The sequence below is a fragment of the Falco peregrinus genome, chromosome 7 (assembly GCF_023634155.1).
Source record: "Falco peregrinus isolate bFalPer1 chromosome 7, bFalPer1.pri, whole genome shotgun sequence".
In the NCBI taxonomy this organism is placed as follows: domain Eukaryota; kingdom Metazoa; phylum Chordata; class Aves; order Falconiformes; family Falconidae; genus Falco; species Falco peregrinus.
In genome coordinates this window covers 53,782,081-53,802,507 of record NC_073727.1, presented here as the reverse complement: position 1 = coordinate 53,802,507, position 20,427 = coordinate 53,782,081, and the positions used below count along the sequence as shown (strand labels likewise).

General features: G+C 45.2%; 1 protein-coding gene across 1 annotated transcript; it reads left to right on the top strand.

The window, feature by feature from the left end:
- The first annotated feature begins 5,196 nt into the window (after window positions 1-5,196).
- Window positions 5,197-19,799, top strand: DACT2 (dishevelled binding antagonist of beta catenin 2). Its single transcript, XM_055810540.1, is given in 5 exon segments — window positions 5,197-5,800; window positions 5,803-6,227; window positions 12,075-12,207; window positions 13,655-13,942; window positions 17,140-19,799. Coding segments are annotated over 5 exon segments (3,240 nt in total). The 3' UTR covers window positions 18,930-19,799.
- Window positions 19,800-20,427: the final 628 nt, after the last annotated feature.

Here is a 20,427-nt window from a genome sequence, read left to right as displayed (position 1 = left end):
CTTACACCAACTTAGTGTCCATGAACACGTGGAGGTGCAGTGACTCTCTGATCACTGGCCCCAAGCCAACTGTAGTCAGTACATGTGCCCCCCCAACACCTCTGGTTACAATCTATTGTAAACTTAGACCTCTTGCGCTTCAAATGGTTAGTTCTTCATGTTCCTCCCTGTTAGTTTAGAACATCAATGTTTTCAAGATCCTTTGCAAGAAGCCATTATAGCTACACCAAATTTTATCACACTTTTTCCACTCTCTATTAGGTTCCCACATCTCCTATTCTTTCTGAATACTGATGCCCTTAACTGTTTTCTGACTTAACTCTCAGGCTTTTGCCTCCAGATTCATCCTGGCTATGGTATGCCACTCTTTCTGCCTACCTGGATTTCTGGTCCCCACCACTTTCTCCATTTGCCTGCGTATTCATGCTTCTTGAGTCCCCATCTGTACAACATTGCTCATGTGCCTCTCCAGTTTACCTATCCACAGATTTATGGACATGCACACATTTCTACATGGTCCAAAATATAGGCTTGTAGTTCCAAAGATTTCAGATGGAGAGCATAAACTGGAAAGAGACAAGAAAAAGCACTTTCATGCTATGCTTCTAACAGCCCTCAGCAGAGCCTCCTCCCTCCTCCCTTCCCTGCAACCCCCACCATTGTGCTGTGAGTGTCACAAGAGACTCAGTCTGCAACCCTGTGAAAAATAAACAGAAATAAGCACAAAACCAGATGGACATCTCTTAATCCCTGGTAGCTGAAGGCAGGATTTTGCTAGTGTTTTTAAAAGATTCCTCTTTCTAAAGACCTCCATCAATTCAAATCTGTTTTTGTAGCAGAAGCTGTGTGTCAGCTGCACTCTCACTTCCTTTTCCTTATCCATATAGTTCAAAAAGTCATTTTTTCCAATTCAAATCAAATTCTCTGAACTCTGCAAAGAGACCTTCCCACTAGTGACTTGTTTCTTTCTAATTAAATAAAATAATCCTTCAGACATGGGCTTTTAAGAAGAATGTTTTCAAAGGCAGCTGCTCTGCTAATTAGACAAAATGCCTGGATGATGGCAATTTACTTACAAGCATCTCACAGAGGGACATACAATCCTATGCATTCTCTGGCAAACAGTGCTAGTGCAGAAGTAACACTACCCAGGGCAACGTAAGGGTTTAGGCGACTTTCAGGATATTCTCAATGGTTGACCTTAACATTTCCAAAAAATGGCAGAAGGCTCCATCCCATGTCACAGAGGAACCCTGTACCACTAAGCAGTGCCTTGGATCTTTTACGTGAAAGGATATACGTTCAGTACATGTCTTCTGGAGCACACTATAATGATCAACAAGTATAAAAATTGCACTTTGCCTTATCTTGAACAGGATAATGGCTTGTGTCAGGCTTGTCTCAGTCCACATGTGACTGCTCTGCATCCTCCAACTAACCTTCTAAACATCTGCCAGATGTCAACAGCTTAGAAGATTCCCTTCAGCAGTGTCTCTACATGAGACTCTCAGTAGGATCAATGGCAAGAGGGTTGTGGAGTTCCCAGGAACAACAGCACAACACAGAGGACAGGGAGGATGGTGGGCAAAGTGAGGATGCTGATGCATGTACTGAGTTTCTGTCATGTCAAGAGGTAGTCCTAAACAAACAGATTCTTCGTCAGCTATTGCTATGCATGGCAATGTCAGTACAGGCTAAAAACACAATAAAATAAAGCTGAAGCCTATGTAGTAATGGTACCTCCACAAGGTAATGTTACCAAAAAACCCCTTTGAATTATTTTTCACCACAAAACATAAGCAAAGGTGGGAAGCAAACTGCAATTTAGCTCTTGAAGTTGTCTGGTATACAAAAGCATTTTGTGTACTCTGGACTTCACCCAAAGCAAACATTCAACTACTTTTAGACACATCTGGAGGTCAATAGAAGTTGTCTTACTCTTAACATTAGTCCCACACAAACTGCCTAATAAGCATTCACAAAACAAGGAGTAAAGTAATTTCTGTGGTCACATGAATGATTTGGCTTCACTTTCAAGTTCTACCACAGATTTCCTGTTCGATCCTGTGTAAAAGGGTTAACCTCTTTGTACATCTCCATTTGCCAAACAGGGTAAATAACACCTGCCTTCTTTCTGGTGGTTTATGAGGCTCTGAGGGCATGTCTCTACCACAGGTGCAGGCACACCCAAGCTGGCTCCATACGAGGAGCACAATTAGTGTTTTTTCTAGGGATTCAAATTAAAATGCCCAGTATTCAACTTACCAAAGTGCTGAGTTCTCAGAACTGCAACTAAAGTCAAAGGGAACTCTGTTTGAAACAATAAAAGAGATATATATTAACTGCGTACTACTAAGTACACTAAAAAAAATCAGGCCAAAGGCATCTCCAATGGGCACCTAAAACGAGCAAGCATTTCTGAAATGAAACTCAACACCTCCGGGTCCCTCCTTGAAAACAAAAACAGCTTTATACCTTTTGGGATGTTGTGAAGACATTATTCATTCATACCGTAAGACACTTAAAAGTGAGAATGCCAAGTATATTTTTAAAAAGCAAAAGAAAATTCTATCGGCAGCGCACAGCTTAAATGATCTGCAACAAATAAGGCGTGGGCTGGAACATGAGGACAGAGGACAACGAATAGTCGCCCACTGATCATCCATCTTTGATTCTATACACTTATTGAGGAATAGACCTGTGAAACAACACTGTGTTATCACATCATACAAATCAGGACCTAAAGTCAGGTTATGTAGACAGCTTGCTTTATTTCCTACTGGTTTGGTGTCTGATTTTGCAGCCGTGTAATTCCTTTACGACAGCTTTTTTGTAAAAGGATCCTCAGGATCTTTAGGTGGAAAACAGGAATCTTACTCCAACTCTTGCTTAAATCAAGAGTAATGTCTTTGAAATTAATGGAATTAAAGTAACATAAGTGAAAAGTCAAACCTTTTGGCTCCTGAAAAGTGCAAGCTAAATTTCAGCATTTGGATTCACTGTGCTAAAGCTAGGCAGCAAAACGGTGTGTTACTTACAGATTGCTACCTTTTTTTTAAGTCATCCTTAAAGTCTAGTGAAACTTTAAAAAGCACCAATATCAAACATTCTACTCTATCAGTCATTAAGAATAGCAGAAGTTTTGTCAGTCCCTACTATGAAGCTTTCACCTTCACTGCTACCCCCCCCACACACACACACATAATCTCACAGTTTTCATTTTGGGGGCATTTCACACCTTTTATTCTCTCCTCCAGAAATCAGGTAACACGAGCTATTTGTTATCTGAAAAGATTAAGTGACATCATAAGGGTTCTGGGGAAGAAAGTAATCAGTACAACACAGGGGATAATCAGGAAGATGATTAGAATAAAGATACTGCTGTGATATAGCCCATTTGGGATTTAATGTATGAAAAGATAAAAAGATGAAAGAAGAGGAAGAACAAAGAGCAAGGGATAACAGTTCCTTGTAAAGGAAGGAGAAAAAGAAAGATATATAACCTTATATTATCTAATTCTCCTAGCAACTATATACTAACTGGTATTTGTGTCAGTGACTCGTATTTGGTCATGTTAGAACATGGTTTGAATAAAATAAGGAACTGCGGTGTATGTCTGTTTTAACAAGTGCCAAGCCAAGTGATTTACAAAAAAGCTTCAGCTCCTCATACCTGCAATGGCATTTTGCAAGATTCTTGCCACATGCCACACAATGATGGCTGTTTGCCACCCTCCATCTGAGAGGTGACAGTTCATGCTGTCTTTTGTCAGCACCTTCAAAAGCATCTCAGTCTTAAACTCAGTTTTTCTTTCCACCTTGTAGGTGAAGAGTTCAGTCATCCTGGCACTGAGGCATTGCTCTGCAGAGGGAAGTTCAGCAAGATGAATGGGTAAGGAAGAAGAGCAGAAGCATATTCATTAAAGAAAAAAACCCCAAAATATGCCTTAGATGATGTCATACATGTCATACCTCATACACACTTTAACTAAGCACTGTAGTGCTGTGACCATCAATCACTCCTGCTCCTGCAGTTCCATCTGCAGCTGGAGACATTTGTGAATATTTGTGCGTGACTTGTCACAATAGGACCTCTCTGGACCCCTTCTGACATAGTTCAACTTTGCAGTTCTCAAATCTTCAAGCTACATGAAAACTGTTGAAGGTGACATGGTGAAAGCAAGGCTTGGTCTTACTTGGATTATCAAATAATGTGTTGTGCAGGACTTGGTGAACAAACACATGAATAATTACACACACACACAGAGCAGGAGCTGGATTTGACAATGCCCTAGTACTTCTGACATTCCTACAGGTAGGGACTGCTACAGGGAAGGGTAAGCTGGCTGCAGTCTCTGTAGTGGATATGGCCACCCACACATGGTGTTGAAAGAAGGCTACTTGAAACACAGATGACAGAGCAACTGGTTCCCACTCACTCAACTCACGTAATCCCAGTACAAAGTCAAGTGGCATTCAAATGAAAGTATGCTAGCTTTTAAAGATAAGCCGCAGGGTGAACAGAAGATAACCATGGACAGATGGGACACATGTGTGCTCACTACTTCACAGAGAATCAACCCCCTTCCTGAAATTATTTCCATCTCTTGAGTGGGGCACACAGTGATGCCAGGTTCTGTGGGATCCAAATGCTTCCTATTTCAGCGTAGGCAGCAGAAAATTGAGTCTTCTGTAGCATGTCTCCACTGTGTTCACCACAGTTGGTATCAGAGCTTCTTCTCCCCCTCTGCATCACTGCAGACTACACATACTGGCTTTGCCGCCTGCTAACCAACTACCTAAGGAGCTGCCTGTCTTGGGAGCTTTAAGACAGGAATTTCTCGGTAGCAACAGCATCATAGCCTTGGATTTCCATGATCAGTTGTGTTTTCAGGTCCCATTTAAAGCAAATCCTGAGCCCTTCATAGTAGGGGGTCAGGTTTTTTTTTCTGTTTTGGGGTGGTGGTGGTGATTTTGGGGGGTTTTTGGTTGGTTTGGTTTTGGTTTTGTTTGGGGTTTTTTGGAGGGGGGGAATGGGGGGAGCTGAGCCACACCTTGACCTCACAAAACAGGTCTCAACCAACAGTTCAGTATAAGTGAGCGAACTTCTGCAATTAGGTCCCAGTTGACTTGGTTTCTGGAGAGCAGGATGAGGAGTGCCGGTGCTGTGCCTGTGCCTGACAGGGAACTCCAGCAATGAGGGGAAGGGATGGAGTTACAACGCCCCGGTTTTGTGAGGGAAATGCTCTGCCTGCCAGCACCCACCGCACTATACCCTTGCACCGGCTGCATTCGCAGGCGGCTGCAGCGCGACGGCGGGCTCGGTCCTGCCGCCCCAGCACCCCGGGAGCTCGCGCCCGGCCGCGACGGGCGCTCCCGCCGCTCGGTACCCCGGCACCCCGTGCCGGCTGCTCGGCCCCCCGGTACCCCCGGCACCCCGTGCCGGCTGCTCGGACCCCCGGCACCCCGTGCCGGCTGCTCGGACCCCCGGTACCCCCGGCCCCCAGTGCCGGCTGCTCGGACCCCCGGCACCCCGTGCCGGCTGCTCGGACCCCCGGTACCCCGGCCCCCCGGCACCCCGTGCCGGCTGCTCGGACCCCCGGTACCCCGGCCCCCAGTGTCGGCTGCTCGGCCCCCGGCGCCGAGGCGAGGGCTGCCCCCGGGGCAGGCAGGAGCCGCCCCCGCGCGGGGCGGAGGGAGCGGACGGGCACTGGCTCCTCGCCGCGCGTATCCACCCCGAGAGGTGGCCCCGGCGCTGCAGCCCTGTTCCCTTCCCTCTTCCCTTCCCTCCCTCCCCCCGCCTTCCCTCCCCCGTCCCCACCTCTCCTCCAAAACCGCAGGAGCCGCCGCGGCCGCGCTTCACTCGCTCCGGTGCCAGCCGCGGAGCGGGGCGGGAGGACCCCGCCGCTGGCACGGCCCGGGGCGGGAGCAGCCCCGCCGCCTCCCCGCCGCCCCACTGCCATGGACGGTGTCGCGGCCCAGCCTTGACGATGCTGCTGGGCGCCCCGCGGGCGGGCGGCTGGGATCGCGGCCGGGTGGGCGAGAGGCTGCAGGCGGCCCTGGCCGGCCTCCACGAGCTCCAGGTGCTGCGGGAGAAGCAGCGGGAGCTGGTGCGGGCCGCCCTGGCCATGCCGCAGCGGCCGGCGGCCGGCGGAGAGCAGCCCCTGGCCGCCCACAGCAAGGAGCACCGGCTGGAGGCCACCCTCACCGCCCTGAAGGAGCAGCTGGTAAGAGACGGCACCGGACGGGACGCCCCGCTGCCCCGGGGCCCATTCCCCGCCGCCGGGGGCCCTGGCGGGCCGCGGTGCTGAGGGCGGGCGGGCGGAGGGGAGCCCCGCCGGGCCGCCCCGCACCGGGCTGCCTGACAGCCGGCTGCCCCTCGGCAGCCGCCGGCGCCGCTCCGGGGCCGGGAGCAGCGAGCGAGGGCGCCGCTCCGGGGCCGGGAGCAGCGAGCGAGGGCGCCCCGCCGGCCCCGCTCCCCCCGCCGGCAGGTGCGAGCGGCGGGGCCGGGGGTGTCGCTGGGGCGAGAGCGGTGCCCGCCCCCGCCGCAGCCGCTCTAACGGTCGCCGCCTTCCCTCAGGCGGGGCTCACCTGGGCCGTATTCATCGCCCCGAAATGCGCAGGGTTGCTAGAGGGCTGTGTGCCAGCGGCAGCGCCGGGGAGAAGTTGTTACCCGGCATTGCTCATTCATCGGAGCCCGGGAGCAGGAGATGATTAACTTCAGTAATACGTGTATCACGCCTTCGAGCGCTCCGCTCTTAATCGCAGCGGCCGTTTGACTGGGAGATCAAAAGACACGCAGAGTGAGATAGGCAGAAATAGGCTAAGGGCGCAGGGGGTTGGTGGTGGGCGTGTGTGCGCACCCACCTATGTGCCTACCCCGCTGTGCACACGCCTATGTGGCTGTACGTAAGTGTGCACACCTATGGCTGCCCACGCAGTTGTGTGCCGGTGGGGGTCAGGCCGTCAGGAGGGTGTTGGTGGGCCAGGAGTACTTTGTTCTCGCCACGGTTCGCGTGATCAAAAGAGAGTAACTGACTGCCAGGCCTTGTATGTGAAGCCTTACACCAGGCACTTGGGGGTTTGGAAAAGAAAAAACAATTCTGAATTGCGACTGAAACAAGTTTCATAGGTGAGACAACAATCAAAGGGTAAAGGACTTTAATCTCTAGTATGGGCAATTACACGCGTCAGTAAACTCGGGCTTCATTCAGACCCCTTTCCCTCCCTTGTGCTGGTACAGGGCTTGGCCGTCAGTTATCAGTCGGGTGTGAAAACGGCACGGTTATTCGCTGTCGGGAGGCAGCTCTATCAGGCAGCATCTTGGAATAAATTTGGCTTTAACCTTCACGGAAACCTAGTCACACACGTGAAATCACAGCAGCGGGCATATCTTGATTAAAGTAAAAAATGCAGGGCCAGTGGACTGCCAACCACTTGATTACCTGTCATTGATAATTTTAACTAATGGCCCTATTTTATTTCTTAGGGTTTTTTTTAACTAAACGAAAGAATTGAAGGCATTTATTGCCTGTCTGGGGCCACTGGGTTAACAGAAACACCAATGACCTCTGACCATAGTGACTGTTCTTTTTTCATGTCGGCTGTTGTGCTTTAATTACTCATTTGTTTATATATTTTTCAAATAAAATATGAAAAATAGATTAGTTTGGCAGGACTTTACTGGCACTTTATAAGGCCTTCCAAGGACGTGGGAGAAACTAACCATTAAAACAGAAGAAAAAAAGTGGCCTTTAATTGCTGCCTTTAGAAATTAAGGAGTCAGGAAGATGAGGGTAACTCGGTACACCGCAGGAGCGGGACAGATTTCACCAGTAGGTGCCAGTGCAATTATGGGAAACTTGTCTTCTAGGGGTGCCTGGGAGGGAAGTATCCATAAAGCTTGAGAGGGATGAGTCAGAACTACGTAAATCCAGGGGCTGGTTCTTCAAAAAAAGTGCAAATGCTTAAAGCTGTAATAAAAAAGCTCATCCGACTGACCCGTGGCTGCTGGAAGCTTTTCAGACTGGTGTACCTGGTACCTTCGCTGGTTTTCTTCGCCTGCAAATTGCAGAGATATATTTGAGTAGAGGTGCATAAACCCAGTTGAAAACAGGTTTTTCACAGTCCTGTTAGAAGTAGTCCACAGATCGTAGGAACTTGGCAGCCACAGCTGAAAACTGTTTCTTGGTGACACAAGCAGTGTATTGCACTCAATACCCTTGAAAATTATGTTCACGATCACAGAAAATTAAGTTAAAACTAAAAACAACAGAAAATGCAATGCAAAGCATTGCTCAGGGAGTGTTACATCTTCATTGTTGTTGTTCTTGGCCCATTGGATGGTAGACTGTGATCGCTGCTCTATAAACTTTTCAGATTGAGAAACTCATTAACAATGTAAATGTAGTTTTGTCTTGCGGTGTATCTTGATCCAAGTTTCAAGTAGGGCTTTAGCCTGATCACACTCTAATTCATAAAAAGTTTGGTCCTTTCAACATAACATAGGGAAGCTGTATCAGCTGGAGCTGGCTGAAGGCATCTCAGCAACGGAAACAGAGCAGACAAAGAGTCAAGCCAGGCTTCTATAATGGTAAGGTGAGAAACAGAGCAGAGGTAGTACCCTCAAGGAGTCCGGTGCCCCTAGCAGAAATGGCTGGAGCAGAGCCATCAAATGCCTCGTATAGATGCCACTTCATCATCCCAGTCAATTCCCCAACAAGCACCAGCAAGAGCCAGCAGCTGGCTTTCCAGCAGTCTGCTGTAGGCAGCAGGACTGCAGGCTTTCTGCTGCCTGTAGCTGTCATGTCCTTTTTTGCCCCAGCCAGTGTCTCTCTTTCTGGTGGCCAGGGGCTCTTCTGGCAGCTAGCTGCCTGTTACTACAGTGCAGGCAAGATCAACTGTCTGTAGCAGAAGAGAAGCAGCGTTATGTGATGCCATCTGCTGTCGGTGATTCCAAAGGTGCTAAACTAGTCTCTTGGCCAAACTATATCCTGGTGAGACATAGAGGAAAAAGGAGACATGCAAATTTGGGCTAATACAAAGAAAGAAATCTATGATACCGTCTGTATCATGGATGGCTAAGGCTGCAGCATCCAATATTTTCTCAGCTGTTTCCTCATATAGCATATTTATAAAAATTGGTTGATTTGATTTGAATCTGATGATTTTGTTTTGCAAGCTTTCAGGTGTCTTATGATGTTATAAAAATGTGTTAAGGGACACATTATACTGAAGAGAAAAAAACCACCCAAAACTCTTGGTACCTTGCATTTTGCACACATTTTTTTCCCCTTTAGATAGTTTTTAAACCAGGGATATTTTTTTTTAAATATTAAAAAAATTTAAAGTTTTTCTCAACTGAGAGAAAGAGGTGTTTCCAGAAGGAATTCTCACTCTAGAGTAAGGGTCTGGGATAGGTGAGATTGACTTTCCTCTGAAACTAGCTGCTTTGCACCATCAGTTACAAAAAGACCCAATGGTGAATAGATTTTACATGTGCAAAGCTAGATAAGAGTAATGCTATCTTTTGTCCATTCCAAAATAGAGATGGATTAATAAAGTTGTCAGGTGTTAATCTACAACCAGTAAGTGTCAACCCCATCTTTAACTGGAGGGATTAATAGTTAAGAATAGTCAAGTATGACCAGCAGTTTTTGGTGCCTTGATCTGGGGTGCCAGTTCGTGTTCACGTAAAGGAACCTGTTTTTCAGAGAGTGTTCTTCCTTTTGAAAAATGATTGGTATGACAATATCCCAGATTTGGCTCCCAAAAACTGTAGGACATCAATAGTACAAGTTGATTTGGAAAGTCTGGTCCTGCATTGTGCAGTATACAGAAGTGTTCGCAGCTGCATTGCCCAAAGCAAACAGATGGTTTCACCTGCAAGGTTTTGTCTCATGTAAAATTCATGTTGTGAATTGAGAAAGAGTGTTTTTAGGGTTTATTGTTCTGGGTGCTGTTTATGTGGTTATTAGAGCAATAACAACCTCAAGCAAACACACCAGAAAAGTCATCCTCATCCAAATGGTTTGAGGAATGCTTCTCATCTAGGAGTGCATGAGTTGTTAACTGAAAGATCAAAACCATGAAGTCTGCCGGAAACATGAAAACTCGGTGGCGTGAGACACCATAAAAGGGTTAAAAATGATGATGTAAATCATGTGTGTTGGTTAACATGCTGTGAAGGCGCAGACAGAACCTGGAGGTATAATAAATAATCTTTGAATACCTGAGAGCCTTGTGGCCTCTCTGTCATTAATCAGAAACCACAGACTGAGGGATTGGCTGGCAAAACATTAATCATTAAGCAATTAATTCCAGCCGTGAAAACAAAACTTTGTGATTTCCCGAGTAGGTAGGATTGAAGGAGGCACGACATGTTTTTGCTTTTTCACCGTAAAGGAAATAAAGAAGTACTGAGGAAGTCATTCATCATTCAGATGGGGTAGAAAATCTCCTTTATTATCCAATTCTTCCCTTCCTTTTTGTTTATATGAAACTGGAAGAGGGAAAATCAGCACAGATTTTTCTAGGAAGCAGTTATGAGCCTCTGGAGCTAACTGTAAGATGTGCGACACTAACAAAAAGGGGCTTTATTTCTTGTGTTTTATATGTTCCTCCAGTTCTCCATAAAAGCATGCTAAAAATACCCTTTTATTCTTCTCAGCAGCATCACCAGCCGTAACTTGTCTTATGAGACTCAGGACATCTGTCTTTTTTCCTTGAATCCTACCTTCTAATCATTTACTGATTACTGTAGGACCTTAGCTGTCCTTGCCTTTAGTATTTATAGCTATGGAGAAACCTAAAAATGCAAGTATTAAAAGCTGAATAATCTGAATACAAGGAAAGTGGAGTAAAAAATGTGTACATACTGATTTTTATTTTCTGCATGTCATTTAATTTTACAGATACTTTAATTAGTTCAAGGGAGCTAGATTATATTTTTGTCATATTGGGGGTTGGTAAAGCTGCTAGAACTGCCACTTTTATTTTTAAATCTGAAACATACACATCATCTTAGTCATGTTTTTCTCACCATTACTGTGTGGAAGTCCAGCCCCTCGAGGGCTGTGAGCACAACTTTACAACCAACTTCAAGAAACCACCTTTCTGCAAAGTACTGTTGGATGGATGCTGAAGGGTGATATAATTAGAAGCTGCCTAAATAGCGACCGGGCCTAGATAATTTGCCAAGTGCCATGTGAGAAGTTTGTGACAGAAACCAACTGTGGTTCTTTGGCTGCTACCTAATGCCTGGCCATCTGCCTAGCCAAGCTGACGGCATAAATACTGGGGGAGCAACTGCAGGAGCTGTTACCTCGGATCAGCCTGGTCAGTGATTACAGTACGCAAAGGACCTTGTTGCTGGCTCCTGAAAGGTTATTCACAAGCTCAAGGCACCATTTATTTTAAATGCAGTCATTTTCACAGCAGTATTCAAATGCCACCTTCTCCTTGTGTAAAATGCGTGGAAATAATCTAGCCATGAGACAATCAAGGAAAATTTTCAGCAAAATAGATGGCACAATTTGTGCAGTGTACGCTTTCAACTATAAAGGCATCGTCAAAGCCAAGAAATGAGTGTGCTGCCTTTACTTTCTGTGACTGTAAGACACCTTTACATACAGTGGTTTCCTTTCATCAGGTGGCGTCTTAAGAGTTCATGCAAATAATCTGTAATGTTTATCTCGTCCTCTGCTCAGAGGCAGCGTATGGCAAAATAACATTAATATGTTTATTAATTAAAAGATTGCATCCTCTTTAGAGATACAGTTCCAGCCATGTAACATGTAACAAAAGGTTAAAGTAAGTATATTTAGTATGAAAAGTTTTGAGAATGTGTTCAGCTGGGCAGAAGACAATATATGCTGAGAAGCAGAATGTTTTGTGCTTGTCCATTATGTCAGTCTTGTTGCAAGAAAGCCAATTGCAACAGTCCCTAGCTAAGAAAAACACTTTGTAAGAGCAGAATCTGTCCAGCACAGATGGCCTGAATTCATGCATTGCTGCTGAGATTCTAACTGTGATTATTTTTCATTTCCTCCTTCTTCCCTTCACTTGTGAATTAGTCTCGTTTGAGGAGACAGGATGTCGGCTTGAAAAGTCACCTTGATCAGCTAGACCAGCGAATAAGTGAGCTGAAATTAGACGTCAGTAAGACCTCCAGTGAATACTTGGATAGCGACAGCCGGCCCAGCTCAGGTAATGTGCATTGGGTCATTTATTCCCCGTGTTGTAGTGCTAGGAGAACTGAAGGGTGTCAACTGCTAAGCAAAATTCTCTGTATTGTTTGGTCAGAAACAGTGCCCCATGGCTGAGGTGGAGAGTAGCCCTCCGGCACAGAGCACACTCACATCGCTGGTGGAAATTTTCCTGCAAAGTTCATTTAGTTGGAAAATCCTTATTCACTCAAACAGCATTTTTTCTGGATTTTTTTTTTTATTATTATTTTAAAATGGACATTTTAGCCACAAATGGAAAGAGAGGCAGACAGATTTGTTAAATTACCTTGTCAAGGGCAGAATGACCATTGGCAAAGTGGCTAAACTATTTGCTAGAAGTGAAGAAGATCAGCATCCATACCAATGCTCTGATTGAATCCAAGAAGGGTCCTGAACCTCACTAAAGCTTTGAAGATCACTACCACCGCAGTGCTCTGGCCAAGTTAATGTTTGATAGTTTATATAAAAATGAAACAGCTCTATTAAAAGACAGTGAGAAAAAACACCCCAACAGTTTGTTGACTAAAGCTGTCATAGACAGAAGGAAATTGAGTTTCAGTTTTCTGGTCCCATTCACAGAGCATGCTGTATTGCAGACTTTTACAGCTACGATGTCTGTTAAAAACGGTTTCTGTCATCTAGTCTGGGACAATGGGAATACTTCTTTTTAAACATAATTTTGAAATGCCTTAAGTCTTCAGTGAGACAAGAAATATTTTTTTTATTTACAGCATATGAATTTGCAGCCTGGTACTTAGAGTGGGTATAGAAAGTGCAAGTTTCTGTTGAGTGTTTTAAATTCAGGACTTGTGTGCTTAGGCACATACACACAGTTCAAAAGGAAACAGCTTCCTTTTCTGTTTCCTTTATATAGAGAGGAATAATAAAAATTCCTATCTTGACCATTTTTAATACTTCCATAATTAATTGGCAAGGATCGCAAGACCTGGGGAGGGGACACAGCCTCTATTCTCTGCCCTTAGATGTTCCAGCTATCACAGACCTGGCAGCTCTGACCACAGGCTAGTTTTACTCTACTTTCCCATGCAAGCTGTGCTTGTACGCACCTAGCACAAGTTACAACAGTGCAAGACGGCCCTGTTTTACATCAGTTGCATAATAGTCCCCAAAGACATTCTCCAGTGAAGAACTGGGTGTGATGGTGCTGCACTTCACCCCATCCCACCCTCAGAACTAAGCATGCATGTGCGTGCCAAGCTGGCTCGGGGCCTAAGTAAATACGCAGAAGCCCAATATAAGTTGGTTGAATTAGAGTATACCTCTGTTAAAGTTACCTAAATAAATGATCATAAATTTAGGCCTGTGGCACATAGCAAACGATTTATTTTATTCTCTGCATTTTTCTTCTACGGAGCATGTTTAGTTACTGTAAATAAGAAATATCTTCCTGTTTATTTTAACTGCAGGATTCTATGACCTTAGCGACGGTGGTTCTTGCTCACTCTCCAATTCTTGTACCTCTGTGTACAGTGAGTCCATCTCCTCCTCCCACACCAGTCTCTTGCCGGGCTCTCAACACCCTAAAGCAAGGCTCACTGTGTTTGATTACCGACCCAAGTCTGCAGATGAAACTACTGTGCACACCACCAGCTTCCAACAGCAGGGAACCTATGTCAGCGATGGATGTCGGATTACAGCTAGCACAGACATTTCTGGGACTCCTGCCAGGTCCCGACCAAGGCCAGTTTCCACAGGTAATTGACTGCAGAACTGGATACTCATTCAAGAGAAGGGAAGAATCCTGGCTATTACTTCTAGGACCTAATATACCAATGTGTAGTCAATATATAGCACTCATTTTTAATACACAAAGTGAGAATTAATCAAAACCACAGAGCCAAACCATTTAATGTCCAACTTTCACTTGTCTCCATACTCAGATACTTTTAAACAATAACAAATATGAAGACATACGTATTTAGAAATGGAAGAATATTTAAGTGCATGAGATAAAATTGTGATGAATGTTGAGATACCTTTTTAATTTACCTGCTTGTGAAATCAGAAAAATTGCAGTATTTGAAGTACCTTGTGTGAAAGTGCAAGAATGTATGAAAAATGTAAGGTGAATTAAAAATTAGAGATGATGCATTTTACTGGGAAAGATTTTATAGAAATCTAAGGAGAGACACTTCCAGACTTAGTGCCTGTTTTCTCCATCTGTTGTAAAATGAGTATGATAATACTTATATATACCTTTCTGTATTTATCCAAATGAATGTGGGCTCAAACAGTACTCATAATTTATTATGTACGGTTAGAGATAACAGACAGGAAAAGTTAATTGACTGTCTAGGAACCAGTCATGAGCCCAAATAGTGGATCAACCATGAATTTACATCATACCTTTAGACAAAATAGATAAGTACATTAATATTCCAAATCTATTGTTTGCCCATCAGTGAATTGGCATCATACTGTGTCTTATTTTGGGTCCTTCCATGGCCTCAGAGCAATCTTGTGTTAGTGAGTTCATACAGTGACCCAGCCGAATGTGTGACAGTTCCATTATAGAAAAAGGGAAGCCACTGGGAACATCATTTCAAGTCCTGTCGCTGTGGAGTCCCCACAGCTCCTTGACCTGAGCTAGCTCATCTCTGGCTTGCCTGGAGCGGAAGGAAAGACCACCTGTTCTGTACCTATCTGTGCTGACCCACCTGAAGCGATGGTGGTAAATTATAGCATAAAAGCAAAGTCTCCTCAAGGCTTCTCAGAGGATGGGGATGGAGCTGAGCTTAATGATCCATGGCTTCCATGTTCACATTGCAGTGTGTTCTATCAGAAGCTTTCCTGCCTTGCAACATTTTGCTAAGACCCCTGGGGCTTTATGTTTTTTTTGGATACGGACGTAGACTAGCAGAAAAAGGGACAGTTGATGTTAAGTAAGTGGGAGTGAGGCTACAGACCTCCTTCAACCATCCTTCTTTTTTACACCACCACCTCCCTTCTTCCTGGCTACAACTTCTGACTTCCTTCAGTGTGAGAAACATAAGTAGTGGGGTAGTAGTGGCTGAAGTGCTGAAGAAACAGTTCCTGCTAAGGTGACAACATTGCAGGAGGTAAGGCAAGATGTTAGTTACTTCAGAAAAGCATCATTTGGAAAGGGGAAGAAATGTCTCTTTTCCTTTCCTTAGCTTGTCCCACAGGTAACTGCAGGTACAAACCAATTGCCTTTTTTTTTTCCATGGCAAGTGGAAAGCTTGCTGAGACACCACAAGCACAGCATTCTTTTGACACCTTCCTGGTTTGCACAAGAGAGCACCACTACACATTGCCAACAATTTCCTAAAGAATTCTCATTATGAAAATACGCTGTTTGAGAAATCATCCTTACCACAGGTCTGTAAGTGCCTTAGGTAGGGTACTGCAGACAGTGCTAAATTTTGAAGTCTTTCAAAAGCTTCCTGTCACAGGACAGAAATAGTCACTCTAAGTGCAATATGTGGTTGGATTTGATGGTTGGGTTTCCTGGTAGAATGAAGCAGCCAGGAAATCAGCTAGCTAAGGATTTCTTGGCACTGAAGTCTGCACTGTTGTACAGAGAAACCCAGGATGACTGCAGATGGTTCCAGTACTTCTGGTACCAGAGGTAACATAGCACCATAGCACTCTATCAGATGACTTGTCTGAGTGGAACAGTCTTGCTTCACACAACCTGTCCTCTCAGTGCACAGGAGATGCTCCTGAGAGGAAGGTGCAGCAGTCAAGTGTAACTTGCAGCAACCTTGACAGTACTCAAAATTTAAGAGAGATGAACTGGTGGCCATAAATGCCATCTTCAGGGACTGAGCCTCCCATCTGCGTAAGTAGTTACCCTTAGATTTTTTTTCTCTGTCAGAGTAAAGGTTCTCTAGTACATTCTTCTATGTCCTTAAGGTTGACTTTAAAAAACCCACACACAGACTTAGGGCATTCCTGGTTTTCTGCCTTTTGATAAAACCTGAATATTTCTTTCTGAAATTAAATACTCTAAAAGTTACTTACTTGAGAAAGGCATGAGACTGGTAATGTTACCAAATGAAATGAGAGATCTGGTTAGGAGTTTCCACTGGATGTGGAATTAAGGAAAAGTAGAATCACTCCACTCTCTGGCCAATGGGACATATAAGTCTTAATGGCTTTCCTGTGTGCATTGGGTGCTTCTGTTTACTAATGCCTTACTAAAGCAAAATACAAAAGAAAAGCAACTACAGCTTCCAGCATTTAAGAGGTTAAGAAAAACTATAACCCAGTGTCTGCTTAAGTCCTCTTAAAACAGCTGTAGAGTACTATAGACTTTTCCAAGACACATGATATAAAAGGGTAGGAGGAAAAGCTGGAATGCAATTTAACCACTTTGAAAAAAATACCACTGGCTCTGCATGCTGGAAATCTCAGAAATTTCTGAGTTATAGTCATATGTCCAGAGGAAGTCTTTATCCTGTCCTGGGAGGAAGGTGTTCAAAAACTGTATCTGTTTTAATGGATAATTTTACATGACATTCAGCTTCAGGCTTTCTGGTTGTTGGATTTACTTTTTATGTCTGCTAAGAATTAAAAGTAATCCCATATTTTCATTTAGTTGGTTGAGTTCCTGTTAGTCTGTGACATTCTAGAACATTTTTATAAATGCACAGATTTACTGTCATCCAAGTGGCACAGTTTAAATTTCCTGCAAAGGCATGAGTTTTATTATTGGCATTAAAAGGCATTCTAATCTCTGTTATGCTCAGGTGAATAAAAGCGTTGGAGTAATCTGGTGATCTTGGAGGACTGAAACTGTTTTCTTCATTCATGCACTGATTTTAGTAAAAGCTAGCACACCCCTCTGAAATAGCACTTTTAGCATAAGCCAGTTTGAATGTAATTGTCTGTGATTTAATTAGGTTGTTTATTTTCATCCACTCTGTAGGTGACTTGGAAAGACTCATCCCAGCAGACGCTAGATTTCAGAAAGAGACAGATCCCAAATCCATGTTGCCTCTGTGCCAAGCCGGAGACATGCACTTGCTCAGCATGGACCCCAAATTCCAGAATGACTTGGTCTCCAAGAATGGCATTGATGTGTACCCTTACCCTAGCCCCCTTCATGCAGTGGCTTTACAAAGTCCCCTTTTCTCCCTGGTGGGGACATCCCCAGAAGCAGACCTCCAGGCTCCTCCCAGCAAACCCATGCCTAGTGTGACAGGTCCCAGCTTGATTAGGACTAGGCCAACCACTGAGGCCAAGCCAGGGGGTTACATCAGTAAATTACTGCAGCTGACGAGATGCAAAGGGAACAGTCGGGCTGATGCCAGTGAGTGGGTTTCAACAAAGAGCCAGCCAGCCACAATGCACCAGAGACTCATTATAACCCCCAGTGCCGGTGGAGTGAAAATTAACAGCAGCAGTAGCCAGCTGGAAAAACAAGCAAGTTCTCTGGAAAGTAACAAAGCTGAAGGGAAGCTGCAGAGAGAGGTGCTGGAGGGGGAATGTGCCAAGCAGCAGGAGACCATGCGCTGCGTGAATGAAGAACAGCCATCCGCTCGGCCTGACACAGAGCCGTCAGCTGTGAATAGTTGTTACCCTGCCAAGTCAGCAGCAAGGGGCTCTCCTCTGGCAGAAGCAACGGACAGCAGTGTGGAGCACAGTTCATCCGGCTCACAGCTGTGCCAGGAGGACTCCAGCCCCAGTGCCTGGAACGCTAAAGCTGTTCCACCCGGAAAACTGCCCCTCAAAAGGTGTGGCAACGCCAAACTGGCTAGTGCTGGGGGTCATGAGCGAGTGACACGGAGTGAGTTTGTTCATGCTCAGTTTGTCCCTGCAGAATCCCACCAAGTCCGGGTCAAGTTTGCCAGCTCCAAAACAAAAGCAGTGAAGATAAAGAGGAGGAACAGTGAAAAGGTACTACGTCCTGGAAAGCCAGCCTTTTGCATGGAGAAGGCGAGAGGGTCCCACGGGGCTGCCAGGCTCCCTGCTGAGTGGAATCAGCCCCAAAGGCCACATGGAGCAAAGAGCCTCGCACGGAGACCTTCATACTCTGGTGACGTGACCGGCAGGTCGTGCTCCGAGTCTAGCCTGTTCCCCGTGCAGATCCGGCTCCCCACAGCACCATCCAGGCCGGAGCTCTACAGAGCCTCTGCCAATGCACTGTGTTCCCTTGACACAGACACAGCCAACAAGAAGAAGCAGCGCAAGTGGCAGTCCACGGTGGAGATCTCTGCCAAGGCCCACCTGGCCAGCCTCTCCAGCAGCTTTGGCCTGGGAGCACCCAGGCAGCCAGCAAGGCGAGCTGGGGTTCTGCGCACTGTCAGTATGAGGGCGCGCTCCAAGAGCCAGCGCCACGGCGCTTATGCCAAGAGCGAGTCGGACCACTCGGAGTACTCTGCCGAGTGTGCTTCCCTCTTCCACTCCACCATCGCAGAGACCAGCGAAGGGGAGGTCAGCGATTTCACAACTAACCGTTTTGGGGACAGTGAGTCCAGTGAAAGCGATTTGGATGGCAGCAGTAGCAGCAGCAGCCTTGCCCTTGACTATGATGAGGGGGATGAAACCGAGCTGATTTGGCCTGAAGGTTCCGTCAGACAAGCGGGGACTGTCCAGGCCGCTTCCAAGCCTCTTCCCCCAGTGCCCAAAATCTGTCGCATCAAAGCTTCAAAGGCACTAAAGAAGAAGATTAGGAGATTCCAGCCTGCCTCTCTGAAGGTCATGACCATGGTTTAAGGGTGAGCAAGCATCTGTTTCTTACAGTGAGACATCCTGCTGGCTCTCATTTGCAAAACAAGAGAACCCATGTGTGGAGAAAAGGACTTGCTTAAATGAACTATGAATAACCCCTGAATCAACACAAGCGATCTTGTTTGTTAATGCCTGGACATAAATGTCACTGTATCTAATTTCCTCTTTTTACATTTATTGTGTAAATATGGATCTGTGTATATTGTGTGATGCCTTTTTTTACTACGTAGAAGGGTCACCATGGTGAAAATGAAAACAACCTGGGCCGTAAAATTTTACAGGCTGGCTCTTGATGGTTTGTTGACCATATGCACCCACAGAATCAGTCCCAGACACAAAGGCTTCCCAAGAAGAGAAGCTCTTCCCAGCTGGATATTTGGTAGCATCCCTCCCTCTAGTGAGGAATTCTTTGCAGTCTGAAGTCTGCATTAACCATCCAGCTGTCACTGTGCTATGGAAAAGCTCTCGGTGCCCTCCACAATTTTACTTCCTGCAGATCAACCATCCCATACCTTCTCCCAAACATCAGGATAGTCTATTCTTCTGTAAACACATACTATCTTTAATCAAGAAGTCAAATGTATTTGTGAATGAGAACAACACTTCAGTTTACTTCCCGTTTTCAAAACTGAGAGTATAGGGTTGTTCTTTTTCAAACCTCCTCTTTATGATGTTCCATGTTATTGTTCATTTGTCGAATGGGTGGAAGAACATGAGGGCACAGTGCCACAGTGTGTGAATAGCTGGGACTGAGATTATAGCTTTGCCCCTGAAATTGCAAACTCAATAAATACTATTTAATGTACTTCTGAAAATTGTGCTTGTCTGACTTTGATGTCTCAAGAAAATTATTCTGAACTCCAATGTCATGTGAGGACTGCAGAGGAACTTTCTTTGGTGAAACAGATCTGTGTTTTCATGGTCACTGTGCAGAGGGGTTTGTTCTTAGTTTTTCGGAGAGTTGCTATAGCTCGGTCAGAACCTTTCAGGGTCCTTTCAGCCTCTACCTCAGGAAACCTGCTTCAGCATCTGCTTCAAAATGAATGAATTTTTAAAAAGTATTTTTATTGAGGACCGCATAGTGTTTAACTGACTCAAATTGATGCAATTTTGTCACAAGATACTCTTAATTTAAAACATGTTTATGTATACGTAATGTGTTTTGAATGCATTTGAGGGCCTGTGTGAAGCTTTGAATCAGTTGCTAAACTGATGAAGCTATTTTTTTGTGTTCAGACAAGCAGTCCTAATTCTTTCCTCTGAGCACAGCAATCTGGAAGCTGATCTGAAGTTCACCCTGTGTTTATCAAAGAGCAGGTATTATCCTCCTACCCTGTTTCAGTGCCCAATCTGAATACATTCCTGGCCTAGGAGATGTAGGCATTACCTCATTCAGCCAAGTGTGCTGGGTCTGAAACAAAAGGCAAGTGCTTTACAGAAACTGAGGGTAAAAGAGCGCTTGTTTACTCCAAGGATTCATTAG